Here is a 23,146-nt window from a genome sequence, read left to right as displayed (position 1 = left end):
ATGTGGAAACAAAAGAGGTAAAAATGAGAGGCATCAATTTAAAGAAAACTCATGGTCTTAAAAGGGCTACCCACAGTACCAGGTGGCTGAGTGCCTGTCCACCTCCCTCCTAAGTGTCAAAGATGGGACTCAAATCCAAGTCTTCAGCACTCTTAAGTACCTTACTTTGGTCTCTATCCTTTCCTATGTATGCACATATGAGAATCCATGAATGATCTGTGATTGTGTCTGCATCACGGTGGGAAACTCTTGGTGAGGGAACTCTGTCCACCAAAGTAATCAAAACCAACAATGCCCTAGAGTCTTTCCTGGGGCTGGAAAGGTTCAGTCACTTGACAATGGTTATCTATCTGTTAACTGTCAGGGCAGAACCTAAACTCAGGTCACCCAGTCTCCCAATCTAGCACACAATGAATATCTGTCTTGTTCCCAATGTTTTGGTATCACAGAAAAATGATAGCAATATCTTGGTATTTATGGGATCTTTCTTTCTTCTGTCTTTGACCTCCTTAGTGGATATATCTACCTGGGGGATCTCTGAAGTTTACTGCTTCTCCTATTAAAGCTTTTCTCTCAAAGAATACACATGGCACTGTCCCATCCCCAGTCCACTACTCCAACCCAAGCAGGAGTCCAGAAGAGGTGTAGTCAGTTGTTAGAGGGTTAGGTTTGGAGTAAGGAAGACCAGGGTTCACATGTGACCTGAGATTCTTACTATCTATGACCCTGGGGCCAGTAACTAACTGCTCTGGGTTTCAGTTTCTTCCTCTGTAAAATAAAAGGGTCAGACTCACTGACTTCTCTGGTCTTTTCCAGCTCTACATCTATGATCCTATGATCTTGTATTTCCTGCCTTCAGTGTTACTGAAATGCTCACCATGTTCAGGAAATCTGTAATTAACCCCAACGGACTACTGTCCACCCTCTGCTTCAGCACCTTTCCCTTCTCACCTAGTATTGCCATCTACAGCTCAAAAACACTGTAAGAAACACAAAGCCAGTTCCATTCATCCAGCTACTGCTGGCAGTTCCATTTTCAATAGTCTCTTAAGTTTTAAAGTTTTGTGTGTATGTTTGTCCTGAGTCCCTCATTAAACTAGAATTCCTGGAATGAGTGACCCATTTCCTCCTTTCTCTGTATTCTTGCCACAAGGACTCTAGTCCATGATGGTGATAACAGTGAACATCACTGACTCACTGAATGCCCACAGAAAGATTGGATCATTACACATTACCTTTCTATCCTCCAGGGACCCAGTGACTTTCCACCTCTCCAAAGGGACTCAGAATTCAATGCCTGGTACAGGGAAAATCAACGACTACCTGGGTCAGCTTCAGGATGCTCCTGACTTTCTGGCCGGCAATACTTTCCAAATGCTTCCTCCTTGGGAATGTCAGGGTAGAGATAGACCAAGGGAGACACCAGGATGTTGGTGGCATCCATGATTTTATAGCCCATGATGATCTCAGCAAAGGACATATTGTTCAGCTGCTGCTTTGTGTATGGTTCCACTGACTGGATCTGAGTCTTGCCTGTGGTGGAATGTGAGAAAGGAAGACTACTGGCTATTGACCTAGAGATCCAAGGGGAAAATCCCCACCCCTCAGAAGGATGAAATGACAAAACCAATATTAATACCTTACATTTATATAGAAAAGCACTTTATAAAAGAGATGTTACATTCTCTTATAGGTGTGGCCTGCAGCCCTGAACACAGTGCCCAGTGGTCTGGTACTGAAAACCAGCAGCAGCTTTAAGGGAACAAAGAGGGTGGAGCCAGGAAAGACAACCTAGGAGGTTAGTTTTTGGGTATTAAGGGATCATAGAGCCCCCTCTGGTGGAAAGACTTTACAGCAAAAACCTGAAAGACTGAGCAGTCAGTTAAGTAAGATGAGGGAAAACTAATGTCAGGGAAATCACAAGAGCAAAAGCAAACAAACAAATAAATGAATAAAGAGAATCCATGGGCTGGAAGGGAGGTAGGGCCATTTAATCCAGTCCCTGACTCTCAACTAACTGCACTGGGCAGATAAGACTTGCCTTAATGAAGTACTGTTGATGTCACAATAAAAACAAAGCACCTAAATGCCCCTTTATAACTGAGGAAAGATTATCTGGAATATAGGAAACTGTCTGGAATACATGACATGCCATGGGGCTGGCTGTGACTGGAGATGTTTACCCACAGCAGGGGGCATGGGGAGGGAAAGCCTTTATTCCAACTCACCACTAATATCCTTTTCCACCCAGGTGAAGGTGATGCCTCCCTCTTTGCTGCTCTCGCTGAACCTCAACAGAAAGGTCCCAGGGGGTTTCGTGCTCAGGATGGCTCTCTCTCGTTCCTTGCTAATGAAGCCCATTATATAGCTGTGGCCAAACAAGGCAAAAAGGAGGGTTAAGAACTCATTCTCCTCATTAATCCAATGCTACCATATCAAGTAGTTTCTTCAGAAATTTCAATCACATATGCTATTTTTCCCACTAGTGTGCTCTCTCTTCCTCCTCCAACCAGGAGTACTGGCTTACCCTTCATTCCACAATGCCAAAATGTACTTTTTCACGAGGTCGATAATGTTGTCCAACCAAACCCAGAAGGAGAAACCTTTGCCAGCCATGTTTTCCTGGAGAGAAGGATGTGTTAAATCTAGTCTATGCAGTGGCCATGATACTGCCTCAGTCCAGAGAGTACTAAATTCCCCCAAACAGAATATAGAGCAGGTACTGAGAATCGATAGCTAACTTCCCTTTCTCTCCTTAGACTAAGGTAAAATGTCATTCTACCCCATAAAATCTGAGTGTAGAGTCATTCAAAGACATCCCACTGTCCCAAGAGAGAACCCATTTCTACCCTCAGAAAACTGTCAGATTCCCAAGGATATTCCTCTCCTTTTCATCCCTATCTATAGTCAGGTCAACAAGGACTCAATAACTAGAATGCTTACTTTGCAAAATTTGGCCCATGTGATCTGGCACCCTGAGTAATTCACACCAGGTCCTAAAAGAAAAAAAAATCAGGGGGTGAGATTTTCAACCTCATGTCAAGATCTGATTTCCTAAGAATAACCCACATATGTCCTATGTTCTATGTGTCCTACAAATAAGCTGCTTTTGAAAGGTTCAGACTAATACTATCATTCTGCCATTAGCAAAATCTATATTTTGAGTTGTTTTTCCAAAACTACAGATGAGCTGCACTGAGTCAGTTATATTCTTTCACTTAGTCTTCCCTTATTATCAACAGTACATATACTGGCAATATGGCAGATTAAAGTTAGACAGGTTCTGTCTTTAGCTATGGTATAGAATGAAGCTAATGGTCCCAAATGCATACTAATCCCATTTACAACCTCTCTGCTTCTTTTGCAAAGCTTGAAAAAAAAATGGGCTATGAATGTATGCTATGCAGCATCTAACTCTCTACTGGAATTCTTCTTTAAAGAAGAAGCTAGAGAGTTTACAGGAGGACTGGGCAGGTGATCCTGCAACTATGCCTTCCTCATCTAATGTGGGAACATAACACTGGGGGGTGGGGAGGGTGGGGATGGAAAAGGACAACTGTGGGGAGGAAGAATAGGAATCCTGAGAGAAGAATTCTGGCCCTGAAGCCCACAGAAAGGTCTCCTTCAAATGTAGCTGCTACTCCCTCCTCTCCCCTCAACCTCAATGGAGCATAAATTTGAAGACACTCACTTCTATTCTTATACTCTTGAAGTCAGATTTTCTGGATGAATAACACCATATCAATAATTTTATTTTTTCTATGGGAATATCACATTTTTTAAGGAGGCAGAGAGAAGACAAACTGCTTACCTAAAAGCTTCTCTGCTAGTGTGGTCAATTGCTCAATGCTCAAGCCACGCTTCGTGGTAGAGGAAAACTGCCAGCTTAGCACCTCAGCAACTTGATCCCATGTCCCAATAGGAGGCTTGGTGAAGAAGTTAACATTCTGCTCAAGAAACGTATCACACACATCAGTGAATGGCAAGAAGGTTGGGGTTAAAGATAGACAGAAAAGAAGAGGAGGCTGCTCCTAACCACAGATAAAAGCCATATGGCTCCCTTTATGGCTGTATACTAACCTTAGGATTATTGGTCAACAGGTTATACCAAAGGATTGAAGCCCAGGCATTTGGCATCTGACAAATGTTAGAGATTACCACCACTGGTAAGGAGTGTGTCTGTGGAATAAGGGAAGCAGAATTGTCAGTGTATCCCCAAACCTCTCAAACCCCCATTTTGTACCCACACTTATTAATAATTCTCAATCAAATGCTCAGAGGGCTTCTTAAATTTTTTTCCACTTGTGACTCCTTCAGCATTTCTTAAACTGTGGGTCACAATCCCATGTGGAATTGTGACCCACAGTTTAAGAAACACTGCTCTAGAATGTAGGTCTATATCCCTGTACAGGATACCCTAAGTCTGAAGTCAGGAAATCAGTAGAGCAGAGAGCTAATCCCAGCTTTGCCATGACTGACCAAGTCACTGAACTGTGTTGGGCTTCAATTTCCAATCTGCAAAAAGGGGGGATACATACAAGCAAAGTTTCTTTCCCCTAGCGCCCCCAAAGAAAGCTTTATTTTACATGACAGAAGTGCTCCTGAAAATTGCATGTATAAATCAAATTGCTACAAAGTTAATTTGTTCAAATATGTTAGGAGTGTTAAAAAAATGATTTAGGGAATCCTATGGTGAGACTTTTTGTATAGCAAATCATTACCCACTAGTTTGTCCAATTTGTAAATCCCAAATTTCATGTTAAATTGGCTTAAAGCAGAGAACACCTCTATCTCCTTCAAAGTGCCTAATTCAGGACCCTGCCTACAGAAAGCACAAAGGAATGGGCCAAGGCAAGTTGGAGGTGAGGGCACAGGGAGATGAATAAGAAGCCCCAAACAAAGATTGTTTAAAATCAAGTTACTCAGCAACCAACATTCAGGTTATATTGTCTGTAGAAAAACCTGCCTGCCCTAAATTTATCCTAAAGATTCCCACCCCTGTCCAGCTTCTTGGGTAGGGCTAACCTCCAAGTCGATCTTTAGGCCTTGATGGTAAACTTCTGTCTCAAAGGTGATGAGATGAAGTTCTTCAGTCACTATCAGAGAGGCCTATAAAGAGGAGACAGAGGTCTAGCTTTAGAGATCAAAGAAAACAGTGTTATCCACCAACACCAGCAGAAGAAGGAAGAAGATTCAAAAACCTGGACCTCTCCATCCCGTTTCTCCATCTCTCCATCTGAAATATCACTCAACCTTCAAGAACTCACCCAATTGCCACCTTTTCCAACAAAGCATTCTGACTGCTTCCCTGCAATGACCACCTCCCGCTCTAAACTTTAAGAAATTATTTTTCAACCCTCATAACTCCACCTGACACTTGGATTGTTTCTCTTATATACTAATGGTCCATTTTGTACTTCAGTCACTAATATATGTTTTGTATACCTCCACTAGGCTATGAGCAGCACGAGGATAGGGACCATGGTTTGTTCATCATTCTACCTCCTTCAGAGAATATATACGGTTCTCAGCATAAGGTAGGTAATTAATGTCTGTTAAACTGAACTAAATTAATGTCCTGAGATCAGATCAACTAGTCATACAAAGAGACCAAAAAACAGACCTGAATACATGCTCAGAAAAATACAAATATGTAGAAGATGCCAGTTCTAATGCAGCTTAAAAGGATAATCCTAAAAGGTTGTAAACTGCAGTCTTAATGATAGGAAAACTTTTTTCCAGCAAAATGAGATGAACTAAGGAGCTAATCACTTGAAGTTGAAAGATGGTTAGATGCATAAAGAAGAAAGGAAGAAAAAAGAAAAGATAATCAGGTTTTCATGAAAATCTCCAACATGGCACCTTGCTCCTCCTTTCCTACCATAACTATCCTTCCTGGGTAGGTAAAGCATGGGCCCCAAAAAAGCCCTCAACTGGAATGTGATGGAAATAAAACTTTCAAGTTAATGAAACCTTTTGAGTCTCAGATGGGAAGTTTCTAAGGGTTGTGTATAATAGCTAAGAGAAACTGGAAAGTCCCCTGAATGATAAAGAGTAATTTCCCAGAACAATCTAGGACTGGCTTGTAACCGGTGACATAGCACACCAGAATGATTTCTGACAACAGCCCTTGGCTTACAATTTTTCTTTTTTCTTGGTAAAGCCCTCCCAGGTCAGCTCCTCCTCACCCATCCTACCAACTTACATCACAGTTGGCCCGGCCCCCATTGCCACATCTCTGCTCCCTCAGGGTCTATAGAAAGAAACAGAACACATCTCACACAACTGTTCACTTTTTTCCCTACCTCTGAAAGTACAAGAGGGTGAGCTGTCTCCTACATACCAAGTGTTTGAACTCTGCAGAGAGGCTGCCATTGTTGGACTCCTCCATGTTCATCACTTTTGTGTTTGTTCCCAGAATGTTGAATTTCCGGGATCTGAATCACAAAAGAAAAGCAACTTAGTGGCTAGAAGGTAGAGATATAGAAAATGGAATCAAAAGAATGAAAGGAATCTTTAAGAGAGGACTTACCCTCTTAATGCTGCGACATCACCAGAATCTCTGTTGAGAACATGAAAACATTTTCAATAAAACAGGCCCCATGTTCCTTCAAGAGCCCCAGTTTGCTTCCTCCTGTGGAATGTGCTTTAAATATATATATATGTATATATAGAGAGAGAGGCCCAAAAGTCTTTAGTCACTTAAAACTGCACAAAGACTTTAGGGAAAAACCTGTATACGTAGCAAAGGGATGCTCTATATATAGGAGAAAAAAGGAGGGAAAAGAAGGTTCTGATCCCTTAAAAAAGCAAAGTTAGAAACAGATTTGGGGTTTTTGTTTTTTTTTAGAGGGGGAAGGCAGGGCAACTGGGGTTAAGTGAATTGCCCAAGGTCACATAGCTAGTAAGTGTTAAGTGTCTAAGGCCAGATTTGAACTCAGGTCCTCCTAACTCCAGGGCTGGTGCTCTATTCAAAGCACCACCTAGCCGCCACCAGAAACAGATTTCTAAAGAACTAGATGCCTGTAAGAGTAGCTAGCGGTAATTTCTAGTATCTTATTCAAATTAGCTTCTGCATTAATTTCTGGCTTCAAAAGCAGCAGAAATGGGTTTTAAAAAATGGGTTAAACATGTGGGAAGACAGGAGAATAAATCAGTATCTTTGAAAAGAAACCATCATGAGGTTTTAGGGCAGTCCAGGGAGAAGTACTGAAATTTTCCTTTTTTTTTTTTTAAATGCTTTTGCCATAAGAGAAGGAAACAAGGATTAAAAGAATTAAAAGGAGTTTTTTCCCTGAGGAATTAATTTGAGTAATATCTCTCAGAATAAGAGAAAACTCTTTATAAAGTCTAGATTAAAGAAAATATAGTCATTAAATTAACTAAAGTAAAATTATAGAGTTGGAGGTAAATTAAGCAGTAACTTAGTAGTTGAAGATTAATGACCAGTACCAGCCTATATCTAGGAACCTGGATCTCTTTAACTTTTTTCTAACTGCACAAATATGTATGCATGTATATGTGTGTGTAAATATATATATGTATATACATATGTGTGTATATAATTATATTGAATAATATTAAAATTAACAAAGCACTATTAGGGCTGCAATTTTAATAGAAAATACTGTTATTAAGTCCATGGAAGCATGTGCTATGTATACTCTAAATCAATGGTGTCAAACTCAAATAGAAACAGATCCCAGTGGGCTGCATGTTGACTTAGAAAACCACAAATTAACATTATCTATGTTGCATTGTATTTTCACATATTTTTGTTAAACTTTTCCCAATTACATTTTAATCTGGTTCAGCCTTTGGTGGGCATGTGGGTAGGACCATGAGTTTGATACTTTTGCTCTAAATTATACATGCCTATGGAGATACAGCATGGTGTAGTGGATAGAGGAATCCTTTCTGGGTTCAAGTCCTGCCTTTGACACAAACTAACTGTTGTGACCATGGGCAAGTAATTTCTTTCACTGCCATAGGTAACTCTCTAAGACTCTTAAGTTAAAAAAGAGCTGCGAATTGGCATCAACGGAAGGTGTTTCTACACCTGGATTTCCCCACACTGATGAATCATGGAATTGGACAAAAGTAGAAAAAAAAAACAGAAAGAAACCTAGCCAGTTAGACCATGTAACCATAACTAGAAAAGTAGTGGTAGTTTTCCAAAGTGCAGGCATAATACTTAGGAAGAAATTAAGGCTAATGAAGAAATGAAAGGCAACCCTTTCAAACCTAAATCTATGGACTAACAACAAACATTTCACCTCCCAGTACAGGAAGTGTAGCAAAGTCCACCACTGCAAATCTTAACTAAAATCTTCACAGACAATGGTGGTTATGAGAGCACATAGCAACACATTTTATATAACCCAAGATGCAATGCCTAGACTTGAAGTTTTCTGGGAGGAAATTCTAGATTTTCCTTTTCTTTTTTTGACTTCACTTTTCTGTCTCAGAATCTATGCACAGAGGGTAAATTAAACAAGCAAAAAGGACTGTCAATTACAAACTTCCTAAAGGAAGGCTTTTCTCTCTTTTTTTTTTTGGAGGGGGGAGGGCAGAGCAATTGGGTTAAGTGACTTGCCCAAGGTCAAATGGCTAGTAAGTGTTAAAGTGTCTGAGGCCAGATTTGAACTCCAGAGCTGGTGCTCTTTTCACTACACCACCTAGCTGCCCCTTTTCTCTCCTTCTTTACAAAAGGCAGGAGGTCTGAATGAAGTTTTTGGAAAGTCCTTTCCTCAATCCCCTCATTCAAAAACAATAACAACAAAAAAGGCGAAAGTCACAGGTTTACTTACTTGTCAATGCACACTTTAATTTTAAGTTGATAGTTTAATTCAGGAAATTTGACCAATAACCTATTAGAAAAGTCGACATAGTTTTTTAATAGTTACATAAAAACAATTACATAAGGGGTCAACATAAATCAAAGATTCCCCAAGATGAAGAAAAGTCTAATTCCCTTGTTTCCAATAAAAAAGTTTGACAAATTCTGTCCCTCAAAAATTATGATGCCAAATTACACTTTCCCAAACACCAATATGTGTTTGGTATCTTAATTTTAGTTATTTGTGGAATTTGTAGGTAAGTCAAGAACTAAGGATGAGGGCATACTGGTATGATGGAGCAATGAAAATGTTTGTTAAAGCAACTTTATGAAAAGTGTTATAGAAACATATGTACCACAGTTCAAGAGTTTAAATATTGCTTACTAAACCTGAAACCCAAAGCAATATTAACTGCATTTCTGCTGAGGGAAATTTAGAGGGTGGCAGGGCAAAACTCTAGCTTACCTGCTTGATGACAAAAGTGTGAAATTAACACTCCCACTTACAAGCCCAAGTGGTATCTGCTATAGGTCTGCAAGATGACATTTACTCCAACCTTCAATAGGCTCTAAGGTCATGAGATTAATAATCAAAAGAAGGATAGGGGTTCCTTAGGCACCTAAAAGGAGAAGACTCCACTAGCCTGCTGGCTTTCTCACTAATTAAGTGCATATCCTTACTCTGAAAGTCAAAAGAGACCACTGGTCAGTAGAACTCTACCCCCACCTCCAGGAGAATAATACGAATAGGAGGCTAGGAAATAACCTGCACCATTTATTGTTGTTGTTGGGGAAGGTTGAAGTTATCACTGGAGATACTGTGGATCCTGCCAACTGGTCTGGAATCATACATATATGCCTAGATAGATTTGAGGCAGGCCCATCCTTGCTCCTGACAATGATGTCAAATGGAAAGTCATATTCCTAAAGCTGTGGTTACCTACCCATTTGGAAATAGAGAATCCTTTCCAGATAACAATTCTGCCCCCACCCTAAGAATAGACAGACATGACCCACCTGACTTTGGTAGTGAACTGAACACCTGTCTTGATGACCAAGGGCCGATCAGGGTGCATAGGCATGCAGGGTTGCCGCTCTACAACAAAGGCACTGAAAGGAGAGAAGGACAGGGAGAGGAGGATGAATCTTAGATAGAGGCCAAATTTTAGTTGTTCCTTTACCTCAGGCTGAATGAATTAGGAATAACTTCTTTGAGGTGATGAAGTCCACATTACCTTTTCATTAAATTCCTAAAGAGCTCCACAATTCTCTCTTCCAGCATAGGCCGGTGCTGGACAATGGGGTCACCTTTGTAGGAGACTTTCTGCTGTAATTCCTCCAGCTTCTTTATCTGTTGACGGGTTTGGAGCTGAGATTCAGCTAAGGAAGTTATCCTGCAGACAATACCAGTGACTCTATGTTACATCGTGATATTGTGTGTGTGTGTGTATGTAGAACAGGTATAGAAAGATTGATTTTCAAGGAGGGAGAAAGGAAAAGAAAGGCTAATGGCAGAATCCTAGCATAAATACTATCCAAATACTCCCTGTACTACAGGGAGCTCCTCTCTGTTGAAAGGACTGTCCATACTTTGCAATTTGAAAAATGTAAAAAGCAATCTTTGGAAATCTTTTATTTTGAGATCAAAGTTTATACTATTAGGAAGCATTATGAAACTTGCACTTTAAAATGATTTACAAAATTGAATACTGGGGTCCAGAGACAAAGGACTTGAAATTTAGGGTTGGATTACTCCACTGATAAATGTTCATGAGAGGCAGCATGGGGAGGCAGCAGAGGGCTGACCTAGAGATAGCAAGTCCTGGGTTCATGCTCTGCTTCTGACATATGCTAAGTGAGCACCTTAGGCAAGTGCCTTAGCCTCTCAGTGTACTCCAGAGTTAAGAGGTATCTGGGTGGTACAGTAGGTAGCATGCTGGGAGTGGAGTCAGGAAAGCCCCAGTACAAATGTGGCCTCACCACTCATTAGCTGTATGACCCTAGGCAAGTCACTTCATCTGTCTGACTCAGTTTCCTCCTCTGTAAAATGAGAATAATAACAGCACCTGCCTCCCAAGGTAACTATAAGGATTAAATGAGATAATTGTAAAGCACTTTGCAAAATTTAAAGTGGTATATAAATGCTGTTATTATTATTATAAACTACAATGTTGGAGGTTTCCACACCAGTAGCTCCTTAGAGATAAGAAGCCATACATCCAAACAACAACAAATTTACTCTTCTGAAAGAGTGATAACACATATGCAAACAGATGATGGAGAGGTCAGCAAGGCTGAGTTCACCCTGATATCAGTGGTGGATAAAATTAGTGGATAAAACAAGGAACACAAGTGGTTAATGGCACACACTTTAGTGTTTTCTCTCAATGGTTCAACACAGATAAAAGGGTCTTAAAACAATCAAAGACCCAGAGGAGGAAGACAAGGCAACCCTAGGGATTACTGAACTCCCCACCAGGCACTTAGCTCTCCATCTCTAGCATCTAGTTCCTTCTATTCCTAGTACTTTCCCCCTATTTCCTCATTAAAAAAAATTTTTTTTAACACTTTAAATGATCACAAAACTAAATCCCTGCATCTATTTATTTTTCTGAAGCTGGGCCTCCCTGTCTAGCCCAGGCTAGAAGTGCAGTAACCATACAAGGGTCTGATCCCACTGCTGACTGGCACAAAGCTTGGCCCTGCTCCATTTCTAACCATCCCTGAACAGCCTGATGGGTCCCCCTGCTGCTGGAGGTTCACTACTCTGGTGAGGTACTTAGTAATGACTCCTGATTGGCTTTAGTTCAGAACTTCTGACCTTAATTGATCCACCTGCTTCAGCATCAGCCTCCCTACACCAGGCCCAGAATAAATCTGTGAATGTAAAAGTCCTCAGGTTTAGTATTTAGTCTTAATCCTTGGCCTGGACCTACAGCTCTGACTATATCCATAGTCAACACAGCTCTAGGGAAAAGAGCAAAAAAGTTCCTCTTTATGCTTTACCAGTTTTCCAGGCGATCTAGGCAGATGTTGGGAGGACCTCCAATACAAGCAATCTGTTGTCTCCTCTTCCAGTCAGCCAGCTCCTCATCTGTGAGGGTCTTCTGCACATACTCCATGGCTGAAAGGAGCCCTGCTAATTCACTCACAATGCCCTGTTTGGAAACCAGATGGGAAATATTCTGATATAGATCTTAGCCATCCTCTACAGTCAGGTCAAAATAAGGAAGTTGTGAAAAGTGTTGGAAAAGCAATGCCATGCTATAACAAGGGAGTAATGCTTGCGACAAGGAAAGGGAGAAAGAGCCTTGATCCCCTACCCTCCGCATCTGGTCAAGGGCAGTCAGCATCTGCTCCAGTTGCTGCATCTTTTGCCTAGTCACCGACTGGTTGTTTCCATTCAGATCTTGCATGTCTGTTGAGGAAAGGTAGATGCTAACTAACCAGGAGACAGGCTCCAGGGAGCCTTTAGTGCTCAAGCACCAATAGCTTCTGACAGACCCCAAAGCCTAAGAGCTGGTGAACTAGTCAACAAAGCCTCCTCTGCCCCACTTCCCCTCACCCCTCTATACTGAACTATCACTTCTTGCAGAGGATTTTTTCTAATATCTCTAACATCCACGTGCCTCCTTGACTTTTTAGTGTCTTGTAGTTGAAATCAAAGTCATCCTGGAGATTCTCCACTACTTTCATCTTCTGTTCCAGATCCTGCAAAACATCCATATGAGAATTCTTTTTTTCTGGGGAGAAGGGAGGGAAAAGATAGAGGAGAAAGAAATAGATATGTCCCCTAGAGGGAACTAAAATGAAGCTATACCCTTCAAGTAGGGTGTACAGACTGGAGTGCCGCTCCTTTGAAGGCTGGGCTCATTTACCTGGACTCTTTTCCTCACATCCTGCAAGTGTTGCTCTAGCATCTGCTGTTTTTCTGTCACCACGGCAGCTGTGGGGTGATTGGCTTGCCCTCCTTGCTGCCATAAAGGGAACAAACAAGTATGTGGGTATAGGCACAAAATGGAAAATCACACTCTCCAATCCCAGCATCACCCTGGAATGCTGCCACACCAGCAAAAAAATGAAGCTGCAAGGAGCCTGGCATTGCACCTAGCAGCCATGGAGTTCCCAATGCTCCCTGAGTGCTTCCGGCCTGAGCGTCAGCAATGCTGACATTCAGCAAAAACAACAATAAACTTCAGGAAAACCTATTCAGAGTCACAATACTCTGAACAAGGGAATTATGATCTTCATTTTTGTCTGTAACTCCATGCCCAGCCGGGTGCCTGGCCTATAGCAGGTGCTTAATAAATATTTGTTGAAAGAATAAAAAAGATGTTTCCTGTCCTTAAAAAGTTTATATTCCAAGATACGGAAAGAGAAAGAGGTAGAGAGCTTACCAGAAGAACTCCTGAAGAATGCATAAGGTGAACCCCTACTATGTACAAGTTGCTAATAGCGGATGAATGTAAACTATCTTGTACCAATGGCAGAACCAACACCAGATGGGGTTAGCAAATTGGAAACACCAAAGGTCAATTTAAGCGTTGCCTTTTTTTTTTTAACCAGGAAAAGTAACATGACACTCTTCTGAGAAACACAAATTAAGGCAGTTATCCATAAAGCTGGAAATGAGCCACAAATATTCTCTGTTTGAATGGACACAGATGGATATACAAGGGACATTCCTACTTTCTTATACTTGGTATTTCTATCACAAGTTAGAAGTTTCAACCATGGGACTTGAATCTTAAATCCCTTTATCCTATGGAATAGCCCAGTACCATAACAAGGAGTACACTACGAGGAGCTTCATTCTTCATGTGGGTCAATTAAGATCACATTGCTCCAAGACAAAGGCAAGACTGCATCCTTAGTTCCTATCCTTAGTCTATCTCACAAACATATGTAAAGAGAGACTGTGTGAGAGTAAACCTGCTCCAACTACCAGAAAACATCTAGAGGACACAATTGACAATGCATAATCAGTATTAAATTAGTACATGACAGAAAACACACGATCAAACATCTTTCTGCTCTTGTCCATGTCTCACCTGAGCAGCTGTGGCTGCTGTCTGAAGGAGACGAGACTCCTCCCAGAGGCACCGAGCCACGATCCTGGCAATCTCCATGGGCTTTTCAAGATATCTGCTCTATAATGGGGGATAGCAGAGACAGAGAGGGAGGAGAAAGGTGCAATCAGCTAAAGGAAAAATCAGTGCAGGTTATTTAGTCACTTTTTTCCTTTTTAAATGCCACAGTAGGAGTATCAATTTTCCTGCCTCATTTTCACAGGCTATTTTATATTTTTATCTTTGTATGCTATCTAGCATGGTGTTTTGCACATCCTCAGTGCAAAATATTTGTGGAACTGAACAATGAAAGTCACAATACATAGGATCATATAATCCCCTCAATTTTAACAGGACATATGCCTCAGAATGGGGCTAGGAGGAAGGGATAAAGGTTGAGATATTGTGGTTTTGTTTTGTTCTTTCAAGAGGAAGGAACTGCAGCTGTTAACTTGATTTCACTGCTCAGAGATTGTTCAATTAACATCACACTTCCCAGTGTCACAGGAAAAGCTATGCCCCTATGTTAGTTACCTATTAACAACATATGTTGCTATTCCAAGTACAACAGGAGATGACCTGAAAGTTCCAGTAATATAACACTAGTGCTGCATGTACTGAGATTTGAGAGAAGACGATCACATCTCTTTTTACTCAAACAGACAAACCTCCTCTCTGACTGTATTCTGGTTACTTCAACAAAAAGTAAGTGGAGCAGTGTTTTCAAAGGGAAAAAGCTTCTGGCCCTCTCCTAACAGAAAAATTTCTTTTTCATTTTAGATTTTCAGCCCTACCTGCAGGAACTGCTTGATTCTCCGCAGGTTGTGTTGATAGAGGACATTTGACTCCTGAAGGAAGCGGCTGTATTGCTGGTCAATCTCACCCAAGAGGTTGTGGAAGACCAAGGTGGCATGTGACTCTTTACTGGCAGCATATGCCCTGAACGGAAGAAGAGAATTAGGGAATAATCCAGAAAAACATAGAGCTTTTGGGGTATTCAATCAAAAAGAAAATCACCAGGAAGAGAAAATAAACAAGGAGCTATTACTGTAACTCTAAAGTGGGTCTTATAAATTCTAACCGGAAATAAGTGTTTCTGTGCCACTGACCACTTTTTTTTTTTGCCTTTTGGAGGGGCCACTGACCACTTTCACTTTCTAAGTGGTCTCCTTAGCTTGTTTTAAATATATAAACAATTCTGCATAGTGATTATCTATAGCAAAGGCTTAGTTCCTGGCTGATTTTCCCTCCTTATTCAATGAAGTCCTGAGTTATTTCTCTTTATTCCACCCTATCTTGTCAGTGAGAAAACAAGCTTATAGTGATATCATTTTAAGCTGAAAATATGCTGTAAAAATATTCCCATATAATATTTTAAAGTTAACTAGAAAAGACTTTGATTCCTTTGACCTTTCTATGAGAAGGCCTACACTGAACTCATCCCCCTACCCCACTAAATGTCCCTTTTCCATTATTTTTAATAAGGTTTTTTAATTGAAGTTTTCTGTTTCATATATCACTATAGTTTCAAATATATCATTCTTTCTCCCCTTATCAGAAAGTCATCCCATATGACAAATAGTGTTGTTTTTTTGGAGATGTAATGGGAATGTAAATTTAAGATCTTCCCTGCCCCTAGGCCCTTTGATAGGCTTAAGTGCACCAGGAGCCTGTGGTGGGAGGCTTGTTTTTCAGGAGATACTTTGTGATTAGGCAGTGAGTCAAGAGGGTTGTGACATTCTCTGAGACAGGAGAAGGCTATATAAACCCTGATAGGATGCTTTGCTTTGGGGCTCACTTTGACAAGTGTTGTATTATTTGACCAGACAAGACTCTGGGCAACCGTTGAGAGGCCCCCAGCTTTGAAAACCCAGATGTTGATGCTTCCCTCTCTGGTAACTGTGACTAGGTATGGATGTATGTAATGGTCAGACAGTTAGAGGCCTGTCTGCTTGAAATGTTTCTCTGTTTTCTTGTAACTTCTACTTGTAACTCCTGTCTGTATACTCTGAAGTTCAGGATGCTGACTTTTCCCCTGAACTAGGTAAATGATATGTTTCATTGATTAAAGCAAGATTGTTAATTCATTTTGCATTGCTTTCCTTTAGAAAAGCAGATCTAAGAATCTGTGTGGGCAGCCACCCTGGGGATGCTGGGGGTGCTTGCAGCTAAGAGAGGAAAAAAAAGTCAACACAACCAATAGATATATTGACAAAGGCTAAGAACATGTGCAATGTTTAACACCTGTGGACCTCTCACCTCCATGAAAAGGCAGGTTGGGAGTATTTTCTCATGTTTCTTCATTCAAGACCCACTGGTTATTTACAATTTTGTTTCATTTACTTTTGACTTTTTGGTGTATGACTATTCTTTCCATTTAAATTGTTCAAGTTACGGGGTATATTGTTTTCTTAACTCTGCATCAGTTCATATACATCTTTCCAGATTCTCTGTATTCATCACACATATCACTTTTTATAGCACAGTAATATTCCATTACATTCATGTACCACAATTTTTTAGCCATTCCCCAATCAATGTGCATCAACTTTGTTTCCAATTCTGAGTTACAAAAGTGCTGCTTTTATAAATATTTTGGAGCATATAGGAACTTACTTCTAATTGATGGCTTTTTTGTGGTATAACCTCAGTAATGGAGTTTCTGGTTCAAAGGATCCATGTATGGACTAAAATGTCCATTTCAGTCACGTTATTTGAATAACTCCAAATTTGCTTTCCAAAATGGCTATACCATTTCACACCTCCACCAATGTATTAATGTGTCTATCTTCCCACAACCCCTCCAACATTGACTGTGGTCCTTTAAATTTTTTTTTAATTTTTGCCAATGTGCATGGTATTAAACAAAACCTCAGAGTTGTTCTGATTCACATTTCAATTATTATTAGTGATTTGGAGCATTTTTTCATGATTGTGAGTACTGTGTAGTTCTTCTGGGAATTATTTGTTCATATCCCTCAACCATTTATCTATTGAAAAATGTCTATGAGTCTCATATATACTTATTAATTGTTTCTATATCTTGGATCCCAAACATTTATCAGAGAAATTTTATAAAGATTTTTTTTCCTACTTGATCACTTCCCTTCTTATCCTAGATGCATTAATGTTGTCTGTGCAGATGCTTTTCAGTTTCAAGTAATCAAAGTTGTCGAATTCATCTTTTGTAACTGCCTCTATCTCTTGTTTTGCTGAGAATACATTCCTTATTCATAGCTGTGAGAGGTACATGTTTTTTTATAGTATGATCTTTAATATTAAGGTCACATGTCCATTTAAAAGGTACTATGGGGAGTGGTGTAAAATGCTGGTCTAAGCCTAATTTCTGCCAGACTCCTTTCCATTTTTTCCCAGCAGTTTTTATCAAGTAGAGAGTTTTCCCCTAAGTAACTTATATTTTTCACTTTATCAAACACTGAGTTATTGCGTTCTATTGTTTCTGAATATCACTTGTCTAGTCTATTCTACTGATCTATCTTCCTATTTTTTTTTAACCAATACCAGATGGTTTTGATGACTGCTGCTTTATAATATGGTCTGAGGTCTGGAAGTACTATTCCTTCTTCATCTTTACTTCTTTAATCATTTCTCTTTATAGTCAAGATTTTTTGTTTTTCTATGAATTTTACTATTATTTTGGCAAGCTCTGTAAAGTTGGTAATTTAATTAGGAGAGCATTAAAACTGTAAATTGATTTTGGTAGTATTGTCATTTTTATTATACTGGCACAGCCTAGCCATGAGCACTGACTATTCCTCCAGTTATTTAGCTCATTCTTTAATTTTTTAAGAAGTGCTTTGTAATTGAATCTATGTAACTCTTTTGTGTGCCCCTTTTCTTTGAAAAATTTCTTTTTTAAAATTCAAAATATTCTCACAACATTTCTCTCAATTCAAAGAAAAGTTCAACCTTTTAGGGAGGAGCCATCCAAATCTCATAAAGAAGACTTACCAGTCTTGGCTCTCTATCCAGGGAGCCAGGAACTGGCGCAGTTCCATGGGAAAGCTGTCACTGTACAATTGGTGAAGCTGCTCCAGGTACCGTGTGTCAAGCTGCTGCAGCTGGTTCCATTGTGCCATCTTGCTGGATTCTAGGGTTGTCAGCTACAAACCAAGAAGCAGATATGGTTGGTGTGAATCCTGAGACAAAGACTGTACTTGGTAAGGAACAAGACCATTCTCAGAACTTAAAGCATAGGGGAAGAACTTTGAAAAAGAATTTGCTCCATCTGGGTGGTACATACACTGATCACAAGTCTTCTAGCTTTGTAAACCAAATGTTGTTTCCACTAAATTATAAGATTAGCAATGTATACATTATACAAATGAAAATTTCTCAGGTAATTTAGGATAAACAAAATCAAGGCTCTATTAAGAATATGGTGATGGAATAAGTATAGAATGAAGATGGAAGTGGGAAGCTAATTCTAGTTATGAACCTTTTTTAATTTAAATTTTTTTTTCAGTTCTCAAGCATTGATTTTTTTTTTTCTCCCTCAAACTTCTCCCCCAGTGGGGGGAAAAAAAGGAAAGGAAAAAAATTCCTCATAATAAATATGTATAGTCAAGCAAAACAAATTCTCCTATTGGCCATGGGCACAAATCTATGTCTCATTCTGCATATTTAGATTGAACATTTAAAAATGCATACAAAGATTTATCCATACATTCAATAACTCAATTGTAAATACTCTCTGTTGGTGGGGTATTTAAATATATAGAATAAGAGTTTCATGAAACCCCTACTGTCCCAGGTTCCAGAACACCACTGAAATCTTTTAAGTTTGAGAGACAAATTTGGCCTATCATAACTTGTTTTAAACCCATCACAGATCAATTTGAATAATGAAAATGGAAACTCAAATGAGACCATTTCAAGCAGTTGCAAAAGAGTAATGACTAATAATTGTGCCTCCTACATACTCAATGGTGGTGTGGGTATTCCTTCCATCAACACAGATCACAACCTTGTTAATCCTTAGCAGATGGTCTTCATAATTTGTTACAGCTAAAATATGCACCACTCTGTAGCCAAACTGGTAATGAGCCTCTCTGAAATCAGACAGGCTGCTCCTCAGTCTAAAGAAGTGTAATATGCAATCTGTTACTAGGTTTGTTTTCAAAACTTTCTACCTTGGCAGAACTTCGAGAACCCAAGCACTGGATCAAGTCTTTCATGGAGGGGTATGTAATAAGAGGTCTCAGAGTCATCAAAGCACTGATAGACCAAAGGATGCCAGGGGATCTCTCAAGATGTTGAGGGTCTTCAATGAATGATACAATTCAAAAGTTACCAAAGGTCCAAGCTTATGACTTCCTTTTTTGATAGAGCGATGACACAATCTCTATACACATTTTATATCTCTATACATATATAGTCATTTTATTCAAATAGCTCTGAGATCTTATTACTGTGAGACTTCCCTCCAATGATGCAGATCACAATTCATCCACACTTGCTCTTCCTGTGCAATGTTTGTCCATGTTCTCTAAAGTTCACCACAGGGTATTCACCCAACATGTTGGGGAACTTCACTTTTTTTTCCAGCATCTCAAAGGTACCAGAGGAGTACTCCAGTTATCCACTAGTCTTTGCTCTGGTATCCTGACCAGCTCATCTTTTCTTCCTGTTATATAATTCCTTTGATACCTGTTTTTCAAAATTCCTCATGTGCTCTATATTGATTCACACTCATCAGGTGCCCTTCCATTGCTCACTGTGTCATTCAGTTAACAAGCACTTATTAAGGGCTTAATAAAAAGTGCCAGGCACTGTGTTAAGCAATGGGGATACCAAGAAAGGTAAAAACACGATCATGGCTCTCAACATTCTAATCAGGGAGACAACCTGCAAACAATTAAGTACATACAAGATATGCACATGGGGCAGCTAGGTGGCACAGTGTAGAGAGTACCAGCCCTGGAGTTGGGAGGACCTGAGTTCAAATTTGACCTCAGAAACTTAACACAAAAAAACTAGCCATTTGACCTTAGGCAAGTCATTTAACCCCAACTGCCCTACCTTTCCCCCTGCAAACAAAAACAAAACAAAAAAAGATATGCACATACAGTGTAAATGAAAAGTAATCTAAGAGGGAAGGCACTAGCAGAACAGGGGAAGGCCTCTTGCAAAAAGCAGAACTTCAGATAAGTCTTGAAAGAAGCCTGGAAAGCCAAAAGGCAGAGCTGAGGAGCAAGAACATCCTAGGCATAAAGAACAGCAAGAAAAAAGGTATGGAATGGGAGACAGAGGAACAGCAAGTAAGGCAGTGGTGTTGGACCATAGAGTAAGTGGAGGGGAGTAAAATCCAAGACTAGAAAGGTGGAAAGAGGCTGGGCTGTGAAGGACTTTAATTGCCAAACAGGACATTTTTACATTTGAGCCTGGAGGTAACAGGGAGACGCTAGAATTTATTTGGTAGGGGCATGGCTAGATGTGTGCTCTATCAAAATCACTACAGCAGCTGAATGGAGGATTAGTTGAATGATTAGTGGATAAACTGGAATGAAGAGAGAGATCAGGCAGGGAGACCAAACAGAAAGCCATTGCAATAATCCAAGCATGATGTGATAAAGGCACACACAACCTATATGAGTGGAAAGCAGGGCATATATATGAATGTGACAGCAGAAATAACAGGACTTAATAACAGACTGAATATTTGGGAGAGCTCAAGTGAGTAGCCATGGATGACACCAAGGATTCAAGCCTGTAGGGTGGGAGAATTTTGATGACTTTGATGGTAACAGGAAAGTTGAGAAGAGGGGATGTTTTGGAGGGAAATATCATGAGTTCTGTTTTGAATATGTTGAATTTGAAATGCCTTTAGGACATCTAATTTGAGATGTCTAAACGGCAAGTTGGTGATTCAAGACTGGAGTTTGGGAGAAAAAATAGGACTGGATATACACATCTTAAATCATCTGCCCTGAGATGATAACTGAACCCACGGGACCTGATGAGATCACCAAGTATGATAACATACAGCAAGGATTCTTTTTTTGTGTCATGGGCCCCTTTGGCAATCCTGTGAAGCCTATGGATTCCAAAAATAAAATACAAATTCCAAAATAAACTAATTATATTGAAGTGTAGTTGCCAAAACATTAAAAAACAAAACACATGACTAGTTCACAGAAAAGGACCCAGGGTGTAATGTCATGAAAACCTATAGAAGAGAAAATATTCAGGAGAAGAGAGTGATTTACGGTGTCAAAGACTGCAGAGAGGTCAAGAAAGATGAGGACTGAAAAAAGGCCATTGGATTTGTAAATTAAGAGATTATTAGCAAGAGGGTATTCCAGTTAAATGATGAGGTCAGAAGACAGATTGCAAAGGATTTTGAATTAAGTGAAAAGTGGTGGCACCTGGTGGGTGGTTAGGTGGTGTAGCTCATATAGAGTGCTTAGTTTGAAGTCAAGAAGACCTGAGTTCAAATTCAGTCTCAGACACTCGCTACCTGTGTGGTCATGCACTAGACTTCTGTTTGCTTTAGTTTTCTCAGCTATAAAATAGGGATGATAATAACATCTACCTCACGGGGTTGCAGTGAGGATCAAATGAGATAAAATTACTTAGCACAGGACAGGGCACATGGTAGGTACTATATAAATGTTTATTTACTTCCCTGTCCTCTCTTCTCTTGCCACCTGGGATAGCTTTCTCAAGTGTAGTCATAAAGAGGAGAGATATAAGAAAATAGCTCACAAGGACAGGTGGATCGAGTAAGAATGGGGAAGTCATGGAAATGTTTGAAGGTAGAGGAAGGAGCCAATAAATAAGGACTGGCTGAAGATGAGATAGAATGGAGATGCCAGAGGGGACAATCTGATGGAGAAGACAGGAGTGGGGATGGGATCAAAGGTTCGAGAGATCTGCTTTGGCAAGTAGAAGGGCTAACTCTCCATATGAAACAAAGGTGAAAAGAGAAAGATAGTGAAGGTAAGATGTTTAAGTGATGTGAGTTGAGGATAGAATGGCCTCAATTTTTCCAGTTAAATATGAGTCAAGGTTCTTAGCTGGGAGATTGTGGGGAGACGTGCTCTGGATCTGAACTGGGCAATACATTTGAACAGCATGAATCTCAAAGAAGTTTTCAGTGATATGAGAGGACAATCTGGAAGTAACAATGAGAATAAGGGGTATTCTGACACCCTCATCATAACCAGAGAGTATAACAAGTATTGGAAAGGATAGCCAGGGATGTAGCTTAGTCAGGAGGGAATCAAGTCTCAATGAATACAAGAAAATGGAAGAAGGGAGAGGAGCGTTCCCATTATCTTTAGTTCTTCAAAGACAGTAGTGTTCTATGTCCAAAATTCCCATACAGCAACTTTGTAGTAAAAGAGCTCTGCAGTTCCCTGAAAGCAATCCAAGCTCATTTCCTCCTCCAGTTAATTTGGGGTGTAGCTCACTGTCCATTTGTACTGTCTGACCCAGAACACAAATTGCTGGACAAGTTTCTTCTGTCTGTAGGTCTCTTTTCATCCTTTAATATCCTTGAGATAATGCTGCTTAGCTGGCTATCTTTCCAAACCTTCTTTAAACTGGTTTTACACTCCACTGTTTCTTTCTACAGCATAAGACATTATTTTCATAATCAGCTATCACTGGTCTTCACAACATTTTATAAATGAATTTATATTTTAATTTGGTATTGCCTTTAGCAACCATCTTTCTCCATTTGGCAAGTCAGATGTTTGCTAACTAAGGCATTTTCTGGATTATTTTGGTTAGTAACAATCATAATAACTATTATGTATAATATGGAGTGGGTGGGTAGGTGGTGCAGTGGATAGAGTACTGGGGCCTGGAGTGAGGAAGACCTGAGTTCAAATCCAGCCTCAGACACTTACTAGCTATGTGGCCCTGAGCAAGTCACTTCACCATATGTGTCAGTTTCCTCACTTATAAAATGACCTGAAGAAGGAAATGATGAATTACTCTAATATCTTTGCCAAGAAAATCCCACATGACATCACAAAGAGTCAGACACAACTGAAATGACTAAACAATATAATATGGAGTGTTCTAAAATTCTTAGTGCAGCTTAAGCTCTTAAGAGTATGTAACCACCTACACTGGCTGTGTGGCACAGTGAATGGAGCACCAGCCCTGGAGTCAGGAGGACCTGAGTTCAAATGTGACCTCAGCCACTTAATACTTATGAGCTGTGTAACCTTGGGCAAGTCACTTAATCCCAATTGTCCTGCCTTGT

General features: G+C 40.0%; 1 protein-coding gene across 3 annotated transcripts in view; it reads right to left on the bottom strand.

Annotated features, from left to right (window-relative positions):
* STAT3 (signal transducer and activator of transcription 3) overlaps nucleotides 1-23,146 on the bottom strand; it is a 61,748-nt gene that overhangs the window by 7,958 nt on the left and 30,644 nt on the right. For 2 of the 3 annotated variants that reach the window (XM_069067653.1, XM_069067652.1), the window contains 20 exons: nucleotides 17,881-18,032; nucleotides 14,703-14,847; nucleotides 13,891-13,989; nucleotides 12,718-12,813; nucleotides 12,469-12,550; nucleotides 12,163-12,257; nucleotides 11,846-11,997; nucleotides 10,075-10,233; nucleotides 9,857-9,949; nucleotides 8,811-8,870; nucleotides 6,533-6,562; nucleotides 6,344-6,437; nucleotides 6,206-6,253; nucleotides 5,026-5,109; nucleotides 4,081-4,179; nucleotides 3,812-3,947; nucleotides 2,944-2,996; nucleotides 2,528-2,622; nucleotides 2,229-2,368; nucleotides 1,321-1,533 (listed from right to left, as the gene is read on the bottom strand). In XM_069067653.1, the coding sequence (XP_068923754.1) occupies nucleotides 1,321-1,533; nucleotides 2,229-2,368; nucleotides 2,528-2,622; nucleotides 2,944-2,996; nucleotides 3,812-3,947; nucleotides 4,081-4,179; nucleotides 5,026-5,109; nucleotides 6,206-6,253; nucleotides 6,344-6,437; nucleotides 6,533-6,562; nucleotides 8,811-8,870; nucleotides 9,857-9,949; nucleotides 10,075-10,233; nucleotides 11,846-11,997; nucleotides 12,163-12,257; nucleotides 12,469-12,550; nucleotides 12,718-12,813; nucleotides 13,891-13,989; nucleotides 14,703-14,847; nucleotides 17,881-18,008 (2,101 nt within the window). In that variant the 5' untranslated portion in view covers nucleotides 18,009-18,032. The remainder of the gene's footprint in view (nucleotides 1-1,320; nucleotides 1,534-2,228; nucleotides 2,369-2,527; nucleotides 2,623-2,943; nucleotides 2,997-3,811; nucleotides 3,948-4,080; nucleotides 4,180-5,025; nucleotides 5,110-6,205; nucleotides 6,254-6,343; nucleotides 6,438-6,532; nucleotides 6,563-8,810; nucleotides 8,871-9,856; nucleotides 9,950-10,074; nucleotides 10,234-11,845; nucleotides 11,998-12,162; nucleotides 12,258-12,468; nucleotides 12,551-12,717; nucleotides 12,814-13,890; nucleotides 13,990-14,702; nucleotides 14,848-17,880; nucleotides 18,033-23,146) is intronic. The other variant, XM_069067654.1, reaches the window with a different exon arrangement.

The sequence above is a fragment of the Petaurus breviceps genome, unplaced genomic scaffold (assembly GCF_028583685.1).
Source record: "Petaurus breviceps papuanus isolate PSGF00001 unplaced genomic scaffold, PetGlider_PUasm1.0 90750, whole genome shotgun sequence".
NCBI classification, from domain to species: domain Eukaryota; kingdom Metazoa; phylum Chordata; class Mammalia; order Diprotodontia; family Petauridae; genus Petaurus; species Petaurus breviceps.
This window is presented reverse-complemented; position numbering and strand designations above follow the sequence as displayed.